This window comes from Struthio camelus, chromosome 3 (genome assembly GCF_040807025.1).
Source record: "Struthio camelus isolate bStrCam1 chromosome 3, bStrCam1.hap1, whole genome shotgun sequence".
Taxonomy (NCBI): domain Eukaryota; kingdom Metazoa; phylum Chordata; class Aves; order Struthioniformes; family Struthionidae; genus Struthio; species Struthio camelus.
In genome coordinates, this window is record NC_090944.1 from 82,404,217 (window position 1) to 82,425,123 (window position 20,907).

The following is a 20,907-nucleotide window of genomic DNA, read 5'->3' on the forward strand; positions in this document are numbered from 1 at the left end:
CTTGCACACTTTTCAAAACAACTACAGAAAAGAATTACCTATCCCAAGGGTATGTCAGCAAAGAACATGACTGAAAGGTGAAACCGGAAAAAGAAAAAACAAAATAAATGACCCGTTAGCCTCCTTCATCCCTCCTTCAAATAAGCCACATAGCTCCAATTATGCCAAGCACTGTAACACTTAATTTCAGAGTTTAAAAGATCTACCTGTACAGTATAGTGACACGGGAGAGGGACAAGCTTCTGAAACTAACCAACTCTAAAAGAGACCAGATAGCATCATCTTCTCAGTGGGTGACTGAAAATACACTGGAAACCACAAGAAAGGTAACAGCAGAGTTTGCTTGTTTCCAGAGTTGGAGAGCCGTACAGGTGCAATGGAGCATTGAAAATAAGCAGAAGAAACAGTAGGTTCTTCTGCTGCATCTTCATTAAACAACTCATTCAATTGAGAAAGGATGACTTTTTTCAAAACAAAACATTTCATGGTTTTGTTACTACTGGCAGCTGACTGATTTGGAAGAATAAGTTAAAACGTGTTCTCTAATGATTCAATATCCCTAAGTACCAAGATAAATTAAAAACATAAGCATGGAGTGCAAGCAGCAAAAGGAGACGGGATGCACACGCAGTCCTTAAACTTATTAAGACTAAAGAAAAGCACTACTACAGAGTGTCCTCCAGAGCTAATGAACCCGTGCCACACAACAGAGCTATACTACTAATACAAAACCTCAATTAATCTTTCTAGGATGTAGTGCTGTGACCTTACAAATCTAAAAAGCGTTCAGTCCATACACAATCAAATCTGCCTGTTCAGTCTCAGATCAGGCCCTATTACAAGATACTTTGTCTATATTTAGAGCAAATTGATACTACTATAATATCAATAATAAGCTGGGAAAATTTTTCTTAAAAGGGCAAAGAGCAAGTTCTTAAGCCATAGCTGCGCCTTGTCAGTGAATTTGGTTTTGCTCCTTCTATATTTTATCTCTCTCAATGAAGCTATGATTGCTTTCCCTTTCCCACAACAGCAGCTTGCAGTTATACAAAATCTCTGCTTCTGCAGTCTGCTGCACTAGATTTCCAGTCAGAAAGAGCAGAGAGTCAGGTTTATTTTGGGCGTAGGAAATCACAGTAACATTTAAATTCAGCACATGGGTGTGAAGAGGTTGGTAAACAGCAGATGCAGCAATTTCAAGAGGTCACTGATGCTGAGGTGTGAGCAGGATTCCTGGCTCTAATCACTCAGCTGTCCCACTGTGCAGTCCCAACTCCTTGTCCCGTATAGAAGGGATGGCAGCTCTGGCTCCTCTCAGGGAAGAAGCAGATGAGATGCAATCACCCTACCAAACAGATAATGGCTCAGGGGGCAACAGCTGAACACCTGCTAGATGAACCAAATCTTTGTCTTAACACAGTGTGCTTTTCAACCTCTTCATTCTTCTCGCTTTCCTCTGCAGTTCACAATTTGCTCACCTGTTCTTTCGAGACCAAAATTAGACGCAGTGCTCTATCTTGCCTCTCTAGCACCAAAGTGAACTGAATAATTATCCTCCATAACTTGCAGGTATCCCTTTCTAATACGTCTCAGGATGACACTGAAAAAAATCAGTGTGGGGGACTCCTTCTGGTAAAAAAGGGTGCAGAACAGAAAGCCATTTGTTCTTTCTTTTGCTTAAGCCTCCCTTTAGCCCTGCATGAGTGTACAAAGGTTACAACAGAAAATAAAGAACAGGAAGATTGTCATTAGTTTTCTTTAGAAAAGTAGTGTTTTCATCTCTTAGTTCTGAAGTTCAGCATATTATGCCAGCCCTCTTGCTGGCACACACCTATCTCATAACAAGGTAAGAAAAGATAAATGATGCAAGGAGATGGTTCACTGATGCTGGTGTTTGTTGAGGGAACGTGCATGAATTCAGGCTGGTTAAGAATTTTTATGTCACTTTAATTACCCGTTTTCCACTGAAAGGTTTTACATGTAGTATCAAAAAACCCTTAGGCTGCAGAATTTGTGCAAAGCCGTATTCTAATTGCAGGGCAGCTTCACATGATATATGACTTGGAACTGTAAGGTTTAAAAATACTGTTATTCCTTCTGAGCCCAGGGTTTTGTAGACTCTGTGATGTCCTCAGAACACACTGGCACAGTTATTCTCTGTTTAAGCAGTAAATCCTATCATATCCAACCCACATGTTTATATTGGACACTTACAAAATGACAGATATTAAGTAGCTAAGCCTGGTTTTAAAACTTTCTACAATACATCGCGGCATTGGAGTCCCCTTAAGTAACCTAACTACCTTACATTAGTTTCCACGCTTCCATGCAATATTCATGAATTCACCCAGGGAGCCAATAATACTGGATTTGAATGTAGTAAGTGGTAGACTAAATAATTTACTCCTCTCTATGCATTTATCTTTCTTCATATTAAGGTTTAACTCTTTCTTCCCTAACACGGTTGACTACTTATTAGGCTGTAGCTACTGCAACACACTGTGGCTTCACCTTCACCGAGAATCTGTCACACCATCTCTCACATTGCCCTCCTACCCTTCAGTTTAGGCCCACTCCAGTCGCATTACATTTTAATGTTTCCAGCTTGGTCTTAATCATGTTCATCTTTTCCACGGGCAATTTGTGCACTTTGTAAGTCAATTGACTTATAAAGCATAAAACAAAGGCTGTTTATAGCCATTTTAGCATTTTTATTTGTAAGATAGGCCACTTCTGGTAGACTGCAACCCAGATGTTTGTTATTGATGAGTTGACTCTGGGGTGCTCTAATGCCACGCGCTCAGAGGAACTAACAGGGACCAAATTACTGAATTTCCAACTCAGCTTCTGCAGGTAATAGACTCAAATCTAGTTCATGACACTGGTGTCACTACCTGGAAGGAGTAACCTCAAGAAGCACCCACGTGAAGTGCTTTGAGCCACCACTTTTAGCAGAGTTGGGAAAAAATGGAAGCCCCAGTATTGTCTGAACCCACAGACCCAGAATTAACTTCTCTGACTGATCAGGGACCATGTTTGAGTTATAAGAGGATCCTATGGTGATAGAGACGCCATATTTTGGAGGCAATAATGGATGAGGCGCTAACCATTCAGCATTAGAGGCTCTCATTTCACCCTTCGGAAACTGCAATGATTAATCTGACTTGCTTGGCCAAACCAAACAAGACACGTTGTCCTCTTTGCCTGTAGTTTTGACTGCATCATTGAACAGGCATTAGTGAGTTCACAATCTCCCTTTTTATTAAAGCTCGTGGCTCATTGTCCAAGTACCTCATCTTACCTTACTACCTTAGTAGTAAGGTAAGAAATACCTTACTATTTTCTGAATATATACCATAGATTTGTAAAGCCCAACTAGAAAACAAAAAAAAAAGCCTTCAAAAAATTGCCTTCAAAATTATGAGGCTTTCAACACAATATTTGAACTCTTATTTGTCTTTCAGTTTTGCAGCCTCTATAGAATCCCAAATTCCTTGTTTTCAAGGTTTTTTTTGTCTTCAAACATAATAGCTAGAAAAAAAAATCTGTTTTTCAGGTCAGCTGAGATACTTTTGTAACTGTTTAATGACAACAGTTCAAGATTTAAGAATAGCATCAAGAAACACAGAATTCGTTGTAAAATTATGAGTGTTATTCAACAGAGTCACACGGATCAGCAACATCAACTAAAACATTTTATTTGTCACTTTCACAAGATAACCTGTCATGCTACCCCTATCCACAAATGTCCTTCAGAACGGTAGATTGTTTTTCCAGTTTCCAGGCAAGCTGGACGAAAATACTACAAACTAGCACTTCCTAATACACGTATATTCAAGGTGGCACTGGTTTACTAAATTCTGTTTTTACCTGGCATTCTATGGAGCCTTGCATTTCTACTACACTTTGTTAGGTACAATAACATCTATCTATCTGAATGTATCTGATATTACAGGATCCTTGTCTAACTGGATATGATTGTACAGATGTACTTTCTTCCAGGCTGTCTTGGTTTATGAATACATTCCTGTCGCAGAAAGAAGGGAAGAAGAGGGGGATGTTTTGGATAGCTGGAAAATTAAAACTGAAATCTGTAGAAGATATTCATATGCTGTGAAATAACCTGCAAGGATGCTTAGCAGATGAACAGAAATAAGTTCAACATGAAGTATGGATTATGCCCTAAATTTCACTGGAAAAATACAGATCTTCAGAAGTGAGGACACTAATGCCTCAAACAGCTGTTTAGCTACCCTATGTGAGGCAGAACAAAACCTAAAAGTTGCAAAACTGGTGATATCGGAATTTTTCTATTTTGTGCAACATTGGAGAAGCTGCTGTGTTAATACCATATGCAATCAAAATCCACCTTTAGCTATGCACCCAGGCTGATAATTAGAGTACAAATCAAAAGATACCTATCAAGAAATAGTTATCAAGCATCTCTGAAATATATTGGATCAAAACCACAGACTACCATCATTCACAAAATCTGCATCCCTGTCGCCTCTCAAAGACTTTCAAAATTCAGGGGCTGAAACTTTCAGGCTTGGTAAAAACCAAATTCATTACTGTTGTAACTTTTGTAGGATGCCAGCATACACTGTGACCATCATGGATTTATCTTCCTGGGACAGGCAGCCAGGCTTTAATTTCCCATTTCTTTTCACTTTTTCGTTTACTGTCAGTCAGTTTCCTCACATCAACACCATCTGACATACTTCTAACTGAAACAGTATTCAGAAAAAATAATCCATCATCTTCTCTATTATGGGGAACAACAGAATAAAATTATTTCTCCTTTTGAAGATTCTCTATCAATAAATGAATATGAGCAAAACAAACAGAAATTAGGACTCCCGTACTATTCAGATGTTTTTACGGCCCAAAGCACAGTTTATAGTACAGATTCAATTCTTGCTACTGGCAATAGCTCCCTAATACTAGAGTGCTACATCACTCAGCAGCTATAGCTTCAGGAGGATTCCAGTCAATTATAAATAATATACAATGGGACAATCCTCTGGAAAGGCAGATTTTTTTCCCCTTGACTTTTTTCCTAGACTGCAGCAAACAGTAGGATGGCCTCCTTTAAACACCTGTTTTAAAACAGGTAACGAGAGCATTCCAAGAACACATCTATTTATGCTTTAAAATCAATTTTGAGAATCAAATCAAATTAACATGTATCTGTAAGAGAATAATCCTTCTTTTTTTTTTTTAACCAAGCACTTCACCTCTAAGAAATAAATCTTTTGAGGCTGCAGAGCATGATAGCGTAAAATCATATTCTTAAAAAAAGATTTCTAGGAGAGCACAAGTTCCAATGAAACAGGAAGCATCCACTCAGAAGAACTAAACAAAGAAAAACACATAGCTCTTGGTGGTTACCAAAGAATTTGAAAAAATAAAACTGACAGGAACTTGAATGCTATGTAGGACGCACAAACTCAGTGAAACGGGACAACTTTGACATCAACTTTTAGACAGCCTTAAAAACAAGTGTTTGCTTGGCCACTGAGCGTGACAATGGATGGGTAGAGTATACATCAAACACTGTTCAAGAATTCTGATATCTTTTCCCTTAGTCTCAATCCCTAAGGGAAACATCCGCAACTATCACATAAATACTAGGTAAGAACTAAAATAATCGTGTAAAGGCAATTTACCCACTTTCCAGTTTCAAACTCTTTGCAATTCATTTCAGTACACCAGTAAAATACAGTTCAAACTTACTGGCATGCATTTTGGGGTTTTTTTTTTGTTTGTTTTGACCTCATTCTGACCCACAGTCATTTTTCTGTTCTTTTAAAGCTATGAAGTACTTTCACACAAATGCTAAGCACGGGACTTTGCTGAATACCTAAGCAGCTGTCAAAAGGCATTAGATCCATGACAGGCATACCATAGGAAGACTTAACCAAAAGAGAATAAACTACTTGAAAATGATTTCTCTGTCATCTATGTTCACAGTTCCTTTTTACATATATATTGTGTGAACCAAACGAGGACCATATCCTGGCATTCTTACCAAGTTCTCGGGGTAAAGGCTTTCATCAATGACAACAGTAGATTTGATAAAGATCACATCATTTGTCCTCAAAGGTCGGCTTCATCATCTTGGATGGAGAAAAAAAAATCAGGAAGTATTGCTAAGGAAAGAGCCAGCACAAATACTGGAACAAAGTACACCATGTTTATTACTGAAATGCTCACCCGTTAAATATATCAACTGAACTATATCAGTCTGTAATTAGCAACAACTGCACAGGCATTTTTTAGAACTCCCTAATATCGTCTGTAGGCAATACTTGGGCTCCAGTCTACATGGAAAGGAAAAAAGAACAATCACTTTGCAAAAATCTTAGCATTGTTATTTTTGATTGCATATAAAAAAGAGAGTGAGAGAGAGAGGTTCAACTATGTCTAGGAAATCCAAGTGCTTCAACTTGAAGAATTAATTTTTACTGTCACAGAAGGAGGTTAGGCTTGGCTCAGCTGTATTTCCTTTTTTATACATCACACACTAACACCCGCAAGCTGGCAGGCCAGAGCAGTGTTTGGGTTACTGGCAATTGCATCTATCTGCAGAAAAGCACACACAGATCTGTTTTACAACTAGAGATGATTGACAAAATAATCTAGTCGAGTCTTTGGTAACTAAGGACCAAAGAAGCGCAGCCTGTGCTGTATACGTTAGCGTCATACCACAGGAACATTCCCTTTAATAGTTAGGTGAACCTTTCCTGGGGGGAAGACTTGGAAAGCTGGCTGAACAGACTTTTACAGGAGAACCAGAACCACGTGAGCAATGTTCATGTATAACAGTGAGCAGAGCTTGCTTTCTCTACTTCCACTTACAAAATTGCTGCTGCCACCTTTATTTGAAGGGGGGGAAGAAAAAAAGAAGACCCTGATCTCGTGAAATGTAAGCACACTATTCCTTATCCAGAAAACAAGTGCTACTTTCCACTGTGAGGAAAAAAAAAAACTAATATAAAAAAAGAAAAACTGTTTTGGCCCCTAGCCATGATGAAAAGCCAAAACCAATACGACTTCCAACAAAATATTAGAATACACTCTGCAAAACACCTACAATCCAGTGCATACCAACTGTTGGTGCCCTTCCACTACAGCTAACTAAACACCCTGGGTATTAGTGATTGTTCATTTCAACCCTGGACCACAGATTGTTGTTGCTTATCTCAAACATATGGGCAATTCTAATTTTTAAGCATTTTTAAGCAGATGCCTAAAGTTAGAATCCTTTTGATGCTAAAACTTCCTAAACCTCCCAAATCCCCCTTTCATGTTTTAATTTCATTTAGTGCGTGCTATAATTCCCCCTCTGATGAATTTAGCAGGTGTTAGGAAAATGCTGGAGAGCTTCCCATAATAGTGCCAAGTAGGACTGACCACAGTCAAATTCAGCAAGTCAAAAGCATCCTTTCCAGGATAAGTACTTTTCGGGACTGAGAGAAACAAATCTAGGGCTTCTGCAACTATGTATTATACACGTTACTAAAGAAAGCTGCATCATTTCAACTGTGCCTTCTGAGCATCACAACTGAAAATATTAATTGCAATGAAATTATTTTAAATGTGGGATTCCAAGCTAATTTCTTCTCACAGCTCTTCATATGTCAAATTCAACCATCCATTGGTCACAATCAGCTATCAGTCTATGCATAGACAGTTATCTAGTGATATCAATAGAGACTAGCTGAATGATAATGATAATTACATTATCAGAATTTTAGTTTCACTAGTCCAAGCAGAGTTCACGGTTCAGATTTGAAGTTGTAAGGAGGGTAAATCATCGCACTTAGCCTATGATGCATTGCATGAGATTACATAACAAGAGCATCTAAGTGCAGACTATGACCCTAAGCAAATACAAAGTATCTGCCCTTTTAACACTCCCCAACCATGTTTTGATTAGAAGAGTAAAAAGTAAACAAAAAAACCCCAAGAAGCAGGCTTGCACATATGCTGTCCAAGGGATGTTCAAAATGTTTGCATCCATCTTTTATCAGTGTTTCTCAACATAGGCAAGCACTTCAAAAAGCAAAATATCTCTCATTAACCTAAGGCGACATTCTTTTACTCCTCTGAGCTATGTGCCAAACTTTCACTAGTGAGGATGACACGAGAAGAAGCCCAAAAAGCCTTTCCTGACTGTATAAGTAACTAATCAATCATTTAAAAAGTATGTACACAATCACTCAATCAATCGGTAAGTACTTCATCAGCTGGCCTTTCTGTACACAGCTGAGCTGCAGCTGGAAGAGGTTGTGCGAATGCAGCCCAAAATTAAAGGTTTAGATAGGCAAGAGAAATTTCTACAGTGTAAACTGTGTGTGGTCTAGATAAATCTGGATAAATTGCTACTGTGCGTTATGACACAATTCCCACCCACGGTACCTTTTAATAGTAATGAAAATCTCTGAAGGAAGAGGACCAAAATGTCAAATTCAGCATGCAAATCTGAATAAAGTTTTCAAGGATAAAACCCTTATCTAGATTACACCCTCTTCCTTATTAGCACAGCAAGGCATTTCTGAATGCTAATGCAAATATGAAAAAAACGTGGGTCTGGAATAATTATTACTTTATTCTTTCAAGCTGAAGGTTCAGTGCAGAGACTAGATGTATGTAATGCTTTCTTCCATGCAAGCAACAGCATTTCTGGGAAAGAGAAGCAGACTGTGCCCAAATAATAAAGACAACGTCTTTCAAAGACACCAGAGGGTACTAAAATAATTTAAAGTGTAAAACATTTGTTTCGCTTAACGTTTTCCATCTCATCGCAGTTAATAACACTGAATTTGACAGGCTCATCTTGTCACTACTGACTGTGGCCATTTGTATTCGTGCAGGCAGAAAACATATGAGTAATTTGTGTTCTTTGAGGGCAAGAAAACCTAAAGTACATCACTCTTCTTTAATTAAATGGTATGAACCTTACCTATTTACCAGAACGTAACACGTTTCCACTTATCAGCTGGAAGCTAGAGTTCCCATGCGCACACAGAGTTTACAGCAAAACGTGAAGAAACACAGATTATTTTAGCTTGCTTTCACTGAGAACTACGCTAAACCAAATTGCTTTCCACGGTACCTTTCTTCTGCTGACCAACAGCCACTTGTTTCACCACACTAACTTATATATGTGATGGAATACTTAAAAGTCAAGGCTGGTGGCTCAGGACGTGATTTCCTGGCCACTGTAAACAAACATGAGTGTGGACTGCCACCAAGAAAGAGTGGCTCTTCACCTCCACTTGATCTCTTAACTACTCACTCTTGCTGGCTGCACGAGCGTTCACAGTGAGCCACATCAGCCAAATAACCTAGCTGAAAATTAAACCAGAAAAAAAGATGCATTTTCAGTAACTCCTCGAGTTCATCACACAAACACTTGCATCAGCCCAGTGGGAATCCTGCGCTGCTGGGGAAGAATGGCCTTTTCCACAGCAGCCTGCACTTTTTGGCTTGAAGGGATCACAGAATCTCACCCTTTCCGTGGCATTTTTAAAACAAGTAAAATTTCTGCTTAAAGGTGCAAAATGTACTGATAGGGTTTACAGGAGCACTCAGACATCTAAATTCCATCAAAATAAAATTACTTGAAAAGTTTCAAACTAAATGTAACCATAGCCAGGGCTAGTTTATAAACTCTGTATTATTATACATCACGGCAGAACTTTCCCCTCTTCTGCTTTGGTGTTTTACAAGTAACAGTGAAAAAACTACATAATTTAGAAAGACAACTTTCAGAAAAGGTATACCTTTCTAATTCTAGAGTTAGAAATTTATCTAGAATTTATGCTGTTCTAGCTGCACAGCATAAAGATTGCAAAGGAACCCCTTAGTTCTATGCAAATAACTCAAAAATATATTATACGCTACCTATAGAAATAAAGTGAGTCTAGAGAAGTTAAAACAGGGCAAGGGAACTGCTCTCTTTTTTTTCAAATAGCTAATAGCTACTGCACCAAAGGAGTTATAATGGCCTTATTATTGTTGCCTGGACAGACAGACATAAGAGATCATCAAATCAGGTTTTACAGAATAACTAAATTAAACCACAGAAACACAGAGCAGTTCAGGTTTGAAAGGACCTTTGGAGATCACACAGTCCAACCCCCCCCCTCCCCACTCATGTAGGGTCACCTAAAGCAGGCTGCCCAGGGCCGTGTCCAGACAGCTTTTGAATATCTCCAGGGAAAGAGACTCCACAACGTCTCTGGGCAACCTGTGCCAGTGCTCAGTCACTCTCACAGGAAAGAGGTTTTTCCCCAAGTTCAGATGGAACTGTCTGGGTTTCAGTTTGTGCCCGCTGCTTCTCGTCCTATCGCTGGGCAGCAGTGAGAAGAGTCCGGCCCCATCCTCTTGACACCCTCCCATTCGATATTTACACACGTTGATAAGATCCCCCCAAGCCTTCTCTTGTCCAGGCTGAACAGTCCCAGCTCTCTCAGCCTCTCCTTACACAAGAGATGCTCCAGGCCCTTTGTCATCTTTGCAGAGCTATCAACAAGGGGTAAAACAAAACAAACACTCCCAAATGCCTGCTTCCACTTTTTCTTCTTGAAAAAAATATCAGTACGTTGGGCCTTGCCTGACATGTTGTAAGGGACTTAATGACTGAGGGAAAAACCAGTGCTGCACAGTCACATTTGAGGGGTACCTTACCCCTACAAAAGCACTCATTAAGCACATTCATTAACTATATCCTTCTGCTCTACTTGAAATCACTACACTTACCAGAGCCCGTGTTCTAGGAACTGTTGCCAGCCAAGAGACCCTCTCCACTTTCCTTATGAACTCCAATCATGGCTTTGGGCTGTCCTCTGAAGCCAACACTTCTAATGCTATTACCATATTGATTTAGAAAATCATACAGTTAGAGAGGCTCAACTACCCTAGCACAGATTAATTTTTTCTTGTGAGAACTGAAAGAAAGGGGTCCACCAGGAGTGATCAAGACTATTTCCATTTGCAAGCAAACACTTCACAAGAAAAAATAGTGATTGCAACAACTGGTGAATATCCTAGAACAGTTAAGGGAAGTTTGTCCAAGTCTTGCCTTTGCAGGAATATGCTGACAGACAAAAGTCATCACTAAAGTCGTATCTGCCCTTGAGTCAATGACGAAAATCCCATTAACTTAATCAAATAGAGTCTCAACCCAAGTTAAGAAGGAAAACAGTGAAAAAAAGTCAGAAGGGCCAAGTGCTGTTGATCTCAATGGAATTGCTTTGCACATATTCCAGAACAAATGAACACATAACTAGCTTTAAGAGAACAAGAAGAAAGCAATGGCAAAATAATAGCAGCTCACCTTTTGAGGGGGTGGTCCATGGTCATCCAAATAAGTGGAATTTCCTACAAAAAGAAGAAGGGGTGAAATAAACAAAAATCATCCAGTGCAATTTCAAAACTTGCCAATTCATGGAAACAGTGTATCTGTTCTGTGCTGTCAAATATTTCAAGGAAAATAAATATCATCTGCTTTAACTTTTGCTTAAAAAGAGAAAAAGAAAACTAATTTGATTTGGCTGCATTTATGATAGAAAATGAGATGCACATTGTCATTTTAGCATAAAACTGAACAGGCCAAGGTAGCTTAAATTAAATAATCACGACTTTCAATTATTTGCATGACAAAAACTGCTTCAGCTGCATCCTTGTACGTTTTAAGCAACTGAACACAGTCAACCTCAAAACATTTCTTAAATAACACAATATCAAAGGCCTTCATCAGATTTGAGTCTGATGAAGCTGACAAGCATTCATTCATTCATCCTTCTTCTAGTAAGGATTTTTCCCCAACCTCCAAGTTATATTTTTGTTCCTGAACAAAAGTACAGTTTGAATGGTAGTTGCATTGAGATGTAAATACATCTGCCAGTTCCAGATGCTCTTCTCATTCAGAAGAAAAGCTTCTAAAATTTTTAAACGCTCCTTTTTTGGTTGGTTACAACAAAAGAACTGGCAACAATTTCAGAATTTTTATCCATTACTTACAAACACACACAGACACATAAATTAGAAACATACTCCCCCTCAGGTACATACCAGCTTGCCTGTCACTTTCCTTCCTGAACCCATCTCCCAAAGAATTAAGCAGGAGTTTTCCCAATACATCCTAGCAGAGGACAAAAGCCTTGCAGCAGTTCTAGAGGTGCCCATCAGGTCACACATCCCTCTCATCTCAGCCCTCCTCATACCAACGACAGCAAAAATACCTTTGTACAACCCTTACATCACCAGGGAGCATGGGAATACCTTTTACCAAATGTCTGCTAGATATTCAAATGTCACATTGATGAGGACTCTAAAGACTGTGGTGCATTAGCAAGCATCCCTGTCCTCGAGATGCTGAATTAGCAGCACATACTGCCTTTGGGGGAACGCAGGCTAGCTAGAGTAAAATGTACATTGGCCCAAAGAGCTCTTCTCTTGTCATTGTGGGCAAAAGGACTGTGCACTACATGCTTTTTCAGAGTGCCAGAAAGAACAAGGAGATTTCTGGATCAGGGAGCACGAAAGAGAAGTTTGGATGTGAGCACTTATGCTCTTAGTGTGCAAGCTGCATTTTCCTCACTTGGTAATTTTTTTTAATTATTAAGTTCTGTCAAAATATCCCTGGCTTTGAACAAGTACCCATAGGCTTGATTTCTCCTCTCAAAATATTTTGTTTTTTACAGCACAGCATAGTTACTACTGCATCTCCTTAAAAGACGGTAGTCGTTTTGACCCAGTTAGAAAAGGTCTTTTTAATCAAAGTTTCTTGCTCAAATCCAGAAGCAACACGTGGTGATATAAACTAATTACAAGACAGATACAAGTGGTGAACCAAATTAAGAGTACTGATTTGAAATACAGTTAGAATAACTTATGAATCAAGAGAAGAGGAGGGTAAGCCACAGCAGGGAAAATCCCTGTGCTGTTACTCTGCCCTAAACTCCATGCTCTCAGTTAGTTCCCATCTCCTGTCAAATCTTCTAGTTGTGCTCCTTAGGCATATAAACCAGAGCGGATTTTAGCATTCACAGTAGGCACGATCCGCTCAATAGCTTGAATTATTTTAGCTTCACGTTTAAAACGAGTATTTGTTTTCAATAAAAGTGGAACCTTTTACTGTAAGATTCATGCAACTAAAAACACCAAAATAAAAAATATTTTAGCAAATGCAGCTGTGATTGAATAGAGCGGGCAGGTGCTGCAGTATTTCTGCCAGGTCCTTAACTCTGTGAAGTTCTGCATACGCTCCTATTGATCATATCAAAGAATCAGGCTTTCTTCCTTTTTTTTTTTTTTTTGCAAAACCAAGCGCACACTACATGAGCCTTAAAGCGTACGAGAGAGAGCCCGAGAAATCTGCAACAAGGTTAGAATATTTCTGCAGAAAACCCATAGGAAAGAACAACATTTTTTAATATAGAAGAGTCATCCATGAAAAGCATGTTAAGTATGACTCCTTAGTCGGGTATTTACAAATTTTACAAACTTAAGAGGGCACATCACTTTCAGTCCTTAGTGCTACTTTTCAGAGAACACATATCAGACTATGCTTTTTAAAAAACAAAACAAAACAAAAACAAAGCCCTGTATGATAAATATCACAACAATGAAGTAATATCAAGGTAAAGCCATTCCGTGAACTATCTTCTACTAACAGCTGACAAAGAAGTAAAAAGAGAAAAGCTGCACAGTAAAAATCAGGGACTTAGAAATGTCTACCATAAACAGTGAAACTACCGATAAGCTAGAGTGCTTGCCATAACATACTTACCTAAGATGGAGAATGTTATTTTACAGCTTTTAAATGCACTGGCACAGAGAACACTTAGAATATTATGCAACCTTGTGTTTGACATAACTATGCATCAAGAAGAAGAGAAAATGCTTTCTGTGGTGGATATAATAAAGCAATGGAAGAAGAGGTCATCTCATTACAAACGTAGTCCAATGCCGTGAAGCAACCTACTTCACTAAATTATTAAGATGACTTTTCTGAAGCCCTTTAATAAAGCATTATTAAGACATCATTGTTCTTGCCAGTCTCCTAACAAGACATTTCTAGCTTTCGTTTTTCTGGAAAGGAATATTTTTTCTTTAAAAAAAGTGTTTTCTTAAGTCAGCCTATAATATTTTCTGTCTTGCCTTTAAAGAGTGAAAGTCTGGACCATTAGAAACAACACAACTGATACAACAATCAAGGCTCAAACCCCAGTGGTATTATGCATTCCACAAAAATGTTCACCACCACACTTGCACTGACTGAACACACACTTCTCCAGTGTCTGTCAAAGAAAAAAGAATTCAGCTTTGTTACAGAACATGGTGAATATACAAAAGCAGTCCAAACATTTTCATAATTTATTATCTTTGAGGTTAAGTGAATCAGATGCATGTAAGATCTTTGGGGAAACCTTGTGGTTATGCTTTTTTTTTTTTCTTGGAATCACTGCAGTGTGGGGGTTTCTGCTTGAAGGAAGCCAAGTTTGAACAGAGAAAAATGGTCAGTTACCAGGATTAAGGATGAATATTACTGTGTCCAGTTCATAACCACAAAAGACAAGAATAATTGCAATCCTGGAAAAAACCTTTAAAAAAAAAAATGACTGGAAAGTACGGAAAGGGATGCTAAATGGGCTTATGTATGTTACTGAGGATCCTTTCATAGCAACTGGATCGTTCCATTTGGACAATTTAGATATCACGCGGAAAGAACTGAGCAGGGATGAAGGGAGAAAGCCAACATGGAAAATACAGAGTTTTTAGTATTTTCCTGGAGCAAGGTTTTCCCTTGGTGGCAATCATCAGAAGCAGTCTAAGGGAAGTGGGACACGGCAACCACTGAATTTTTTCTTGTCTTCTGAAAATCTCACTTTGTTCTCTCCACTTGATCACAGTTTCAAACTTCTGGTCGCGAATACAATATTTATTTCCTTACCATCCCCTACATCAGCGGACATGTAAAGGAAAGTAGTTTAATAGTTGTCTGATGTATTTTCTGGTTTGGAAATCAAAGCTCTGAAGAATGACTGCCCCACCACGAACCCCCAGTTACTAAGAACTGAAACTTCAAAATAAATGAAAGTCTTGCCAGCGACTAATCAGAACAGGATTAGTTCTGCTCTGCTTCCGGCCAAATATTATTTAAACAAGAATTTGAAAAGCCACCGACAATCCAAATCACCTCATGGCTTCCCAGTATCATTTTATTCTACACAATTTCCTCACTTCTTGCTTTCCGCCATGAAAAATTTCCCACTCCTGAAACCACTGGAGAGGTTCTACCAGTCGGAGGGTTAATTTGAACAGGTTGCCCACAGCTGGTGGCACATCCCTCTGCCAGACAGGCCTGCCAGAAGAAACAGGAGATTGGGGGTGCTGCGGTGGTCCTCAGAGCCTTCTGCATTTTATTCTTAGCTTTCTGCATTTTATGGGTCTCTAAAACTTTTCTCCAGCAGAGCAGAGGGCAGCCCTCGAAATTTCATAGATTTTTACGCATCTGAAATAAGATCATAATATCATCTTATAGTCATCATTTCATGAAGCTCTATTAGGATTTTATGACCTAAGGGCAGGAAGAGGGCTGAGACTATAACTCGAAGCAGCTTAGGAGACCAACGTTGTCCAGCTGAAATCCAATCTAAAAGGAGAATCCTGCTATTGCTGAGGTCAGCAGAGCCATACCAGCCTTAAGAGAGGGAACTTCCTCAGAGGTGGGCAGAGAAGACTAACCTTGCAAACCCCCTCCACTGGCTAGTCTGTGCTGGAGCACAAGGCGACTTACTGCAGTTTCTTCTACCATATATAAATAGCCCTGTAACTACTATTGGGTTCCTCAGTATAAAACTAACATCCTGTCCAGATTTTCTTTCTGAAGATTAACAAAAAAGTATAATAAGCATTACTACTTTTTTGACACTCTGAAATGGAATTTTCTGTTTCCTTGCTTGCTTTTCAAAACAGTTTGGTTGTTCCTCATTTCTTAAATCATAAATACTGAGAAAAATAATCATACATTTAATTCACTCTACACCATTGCATGCAATGAAAGAAAAAAAAAAAAGGCTGAAACATGGAAAAAATACCTAGTTGGCTTTACTGTCTTGCCAGCTGAACTCTGGAAACTTCCAGCTTATTAAGATACATTTCAGATTTGTTTACCTACCAATTGTATATTTCTAATACAATTAGGAGAGAAATTGACACACTCTAGTACAGTTTTTGAAAACTTACTGGTAATTCTGCATCTGTAATTTACATAAAATATTACCAGAAGGGTTTATATGAAGGGGTATATGGAGGGTTCATGTAACTGTAGGTTCTAAATCAATGCAAAGAAAGAATCAATCAGAGAAAGCTTTTAAATGAAGAAAAATATCATTATGAAGAGAATCAAAATGCAAAAATACTAACTCTCTGTGTCTTTATCAGTTTGTCCAAAGGTACTAGTTCTTACATTAATATATTTACCTTTCAGAGTACACAGATTGCAGAATTAGACCAATTAGTAGATCAAATTCTTAGGAAAGAAGTCCACATCATTTGATTTTATTACATTCAAACATACCAAAAGGTATAATAATAATAAATAATAGATGAATTCAGAACTTTCAGCAGCCCAGTTCAAATGAGAAACCAAAGTTCTGATATGACCCCACCTAACCAAATTGTGTGATTTACTGCAAGTGCTATGATGGAAAGAGCATAGACATTGGGTTATCTGTGATATTCCTGGTGGTTTTGGCTTTTGCTTCTACCCTGTAATGATAAACTTCCCAGTCTACAATTCTACAAGATGAAAGACGTATTTTAATGAACATTTAGAAGTGCTAGCTAGATGAAATGGAATCTAAATACAACTTGATAATGAAAACTCTTGGATAAAACTGCTGTCAAATAACAAGAGAAATCCTTCCATCTTACAAACTCACAAGGACAGGACTAGGTGGCCCAAAGTCAAGAAGTTCAAATGCTTCCTGTTAGAAGCAACCACCTTCTGTAGTCTTCCTATACACATATCAAGTAGTCTTGGTCTGAGATTCATCCTGGGAGGCTTTTCCTCACACCTCCCCACACCCATTACTAGAAAGCTTCTTCTAATCCTCAGTCTGAAAGTATTCGTGACCATTTTATACCTACTTTTTCTTGTACTTGCATTGGCCTTTACCATCTAGAAGTCTTCATCCCACAATATATACTGGCCACACCCAATATACCTACAATAGCAACTCTATCCTCTGTGTTGCTGGTCTAAGCGAGCCAAGTTCTCCTCCCTTTTCTATTTTTATGATCCTCATAGCCCTTCTCTAAGATCCCTTCAGGTTCAGTTAATCCTTATTGCACAGGACTGATGCCCACCACTTTCCTGATTATATCTGACCACAAGCTGCACATGGTCCTCCCGATTTGGCCGTATCCAACCAGAAGGGGCAAGCAGGAAAGGGGGAAAGTGCATGGTACACACTGACTTCCTCCTGCAAAGAGAGCAAGCTTGAGAATGCAAGACTTGAACGAACTACAGATCCTTTCTGAATTATGACAGTAAACTTTCTTTCAATATACCTGTTACAGAAAGGTAACAAACATTTTCACAGATGCATATGTTCCACTTTTATTTGTTGTTTGGCCAACAAACCATTTTACTACTACTGGGGAAAGAGAGCGGGGGGGGGAAAGCAAAAGAAGCAATCAAAACAGTTATTTTCAGCACTCAAAGGAAGAACAGATATGCAGCTTTCACTATCAACGCAGTACAGAGAAAACCTAATGACCAAGACACGGGGCACCACTAAGCCAATCTATTTCAATTTTTCTTGAATGTGTTCCTCTATGACCACAAAGATTGCTATCTATCTCTGCTGCCAGGTAACTCCTTGCTAAAAATACTTCAATGCTGCATTAATCTGTTCATAATCTTCACTCAATTTTTCAGTTGGTACTCTATTTCTGATTTCTAACCCATACTCAAGAAATGGTGGGAAACGTGAAAAAATTACCTGAATGACCACAATGCTGAAACCATATATAAAAAAATTACAATAAAAGATAATGAACATCAGAAAAGCAGACTTGAGAAAATATTAAAAATTGTTCATGCAAAGGCCAAAAAAAAGTTCAGAAAAATTAGCGGTTTTGCAAATGAACTGCCACCCATTCAAATCACACGAATAAAAAGACTGATCCCTTATTTTGTTTCCTAACTGGCTCAAGTGAGGAGGACAGTGGAAACTGTGTCAAATTACCAAGGCTGAACACAAAAAGAATTGCTGTAGCATAGAAACCAAGTCACACATTAGCTAGATATATCTGACATTTTGAAATCAGCTAGACTTAATGACCTTCAGTTAGCATATTTAGGAAACTAGCTGTGGCAGCCTGTATGGTTAACATCTTTGAAAATGACGAGAAAATGAATGAGTGAAAATCCGGTTCAAAGACAATAACCTGAAAGTAGTCATCAAACCACAACCTTCTTAAGCTGGAAGGATAAAGCACAGAAAAATGCTGCAATAACCTTCTGGGGAACAATTTCTTGGTAACAATACCAAGTGAAGGGCTTTGGCACCTGCAGAAACTTTGGAGGGAACAGAGTCAAAACGATACTGATTGGCTAAAGAAATGCCCTGAGAACACAAGATGCAATACAGTAAAGACAAATAGGAAAATTTCAGCTTAGACAGGAGCAACATCTCATAAAAGCAGAACAGGAGAAAAGAGCGTGGAATGAGATGAGGGGAAAAGACGACTGATTTGCTTCCTTTGATTTTTTAAAGGAATCCACCAAAATTCTTCAGGAAAGTCTTTTCCTGCCAGCTGAATGTACAGTGATAGTTTCTCTAGCTTAATAAGAAGTCTGTTTAAATTTGTCTTTCAATTAAGAGCCTTTCTAAGGTTTAGGGGTTTATCTGTTTCCCTCTTTTCCTCCAGTGATAGACAGGTGGCAGAATATTCGAAGGCCATTTGCCTTCATCAGAGACAACTTTTTACCCCTATCCTATAGAATAAACCACATATAGGAGGAAACTTTGTGGGGCAAAAGGTGCTGACAGAGTCATGGCACTTTCCCTCTTAATGCTCATGCTCTTCCCTAGCCCAGTGAACAGTACGTCAAATTCAGGAACTTCCAAATGATCATTTTAAGTTGTTCAGGATTGCAATTCCACAGACAAAAATTTCTCTTTACAAGACTCTCTTTATCAAAGTGATGGCAATTTACAGACGTGGCTGAGGGCTAGACAATGGACATAACAATGAAGCAACAATGAAGCTACAATGAAGATGCTGTCAAGTGCTAGGCCTTTTATTCTCACTTCACTCTGCCATTAAGACTTCAAACCCCAAGGGACCTGTATGTGACCAGACACCTTCTCAGATGATACTGTTCTCAAGAGTTTCCTATTACATCAATACCAACCATCAGCTGTGGTCTTCCACATGATATTTTTTCCAGAGACAATGATTTTATTTACTTACTTACAAAGTTTAGCCAGCTTGCAAGTTTTACTCCTGCTCATTGCATTTATGCAGATATTTTCAGACATGCCTCTGTTTTTTCCCTCTGCACAGGCACTCTTGGAAAACAGCAAGTCAATCAATGGGAAAATACCCAGCTGGCAAGCCTCCAGTTATGCAAGGAAGACTTTTATTACTACTAAGTACTGGACTACAAGTGCTGTCCAGCACAGGCTACTTGATTTGAAGTTCCCGTCCTTGGCTCTGCTCGGAAACAGTTTTCTGAGAAGCTGCCTAGGTCTGTGGTCTGACCCCAGCAGCACCTTCCTAGTGGAGAAGAAATGGTTATACTTTATGGACAATTGCTCACACAAAGGTCTAAAGAATTCTTATTTTTGTCGAGCTAAAATCATACAAGATTTTCTTGCATATACATTTCACAACATCTCCCAAGTCATACGATTGCTAGGACTTTGTCACACTTCTTTATAGAGGCAGTTGCATTTAGGAAGATGGGTGGCCCATATGAGGGAGCCTTGCAGGGACAGCTTGCCTGTGAATCCTTAGGTTTCCCCTTTCTTTATAGTTCAGGTTCTCTTTCTATCTGATCTTAAAAAGAAGGACAACTGAATGTAGAAAAGAAGCCCTTTTACAAGTCTGTCTCCTCCTCTCTGCCTATTTTTTGTACTGTGAGAGGATCAATGTAAAATTCTCCCCTACATTTATATATCTCTTCAAAAGCAAAAGCACTTATTCTGTATAAGAAGTGCCTAGCTTTGTGTTGCCTTCCTTTTTGAAGATAAAATTAAAATAATTTACAAAAATGTTTAATCATTAATAGCTTCCCTTCCTCAAAAGGCTTAACAGCCATAAAGCAGTGAAGTAGTGTTTCTTGCCAAGGTCTGTAAGAAGGCTAACTTTGCAAAACAGAGCATATAAATAGGTCAGATAAGGAACACACTGTACCCGAATGAACTATTTCTTCGTTATGACACATTAGTAAAAGGTTTTATTATTCTGTAAAAAAAAAAAAAAAGACTAACATTTCAGATGGTTTTCTAGATTTCAATATGATTTAATATAAATATTTTCCATCACTGTAAATGCTTTGGCCAAACTGCTCAATTTTCACACTATCCAGCTACTGGCTTCTGCTCACTAAGACATTTTAACTCCTTCCTACCTGTGTCTCAGATAGATCTTTTTTGGTGACAAAAAGACTTTTCAGTGGAAGTACTTTACATTTCTGGATATCTACATAAAGTTGTACGTTTAAAAATAACAGGCAAGATTTAACAACGATATAGCATCAAACTTTGTTTAAACCTGTCTTTCTGTTTGAGCACCCCTGTATGTCCCACAGCTGTAAAAGGACAAAATTACCCCCATTCTTGTCATCTCAACTCCTTGCAATATGTATCCTCC

At 38.6% G+C, this 20,907-nt stretch overlaps 1 protein-coding gene across 1 annotated transcript in view; it reads right to left on the minus strand.

Annotated features, from left to right (window-relative positions):
- The window catches only part of UST (uronyl 2-sulfotransferase), a 178,156-nt gene that overhangs the window by 98,490 nt on the left and 58,759 nt on the right, over positions 1 to 20,907 (minus strand). The window contains exon 2 of the mRNA XM_068938784.1: positions 11,348 to 11,391. Within this exon, the coding sequence (XP_068794885.1) occupies positions 11,348 to 11,391 (44 nt within the window). The remainder of the gene's footprint in view (positions 1 to 11,347; positions 11,392 to 20,907) is intronic.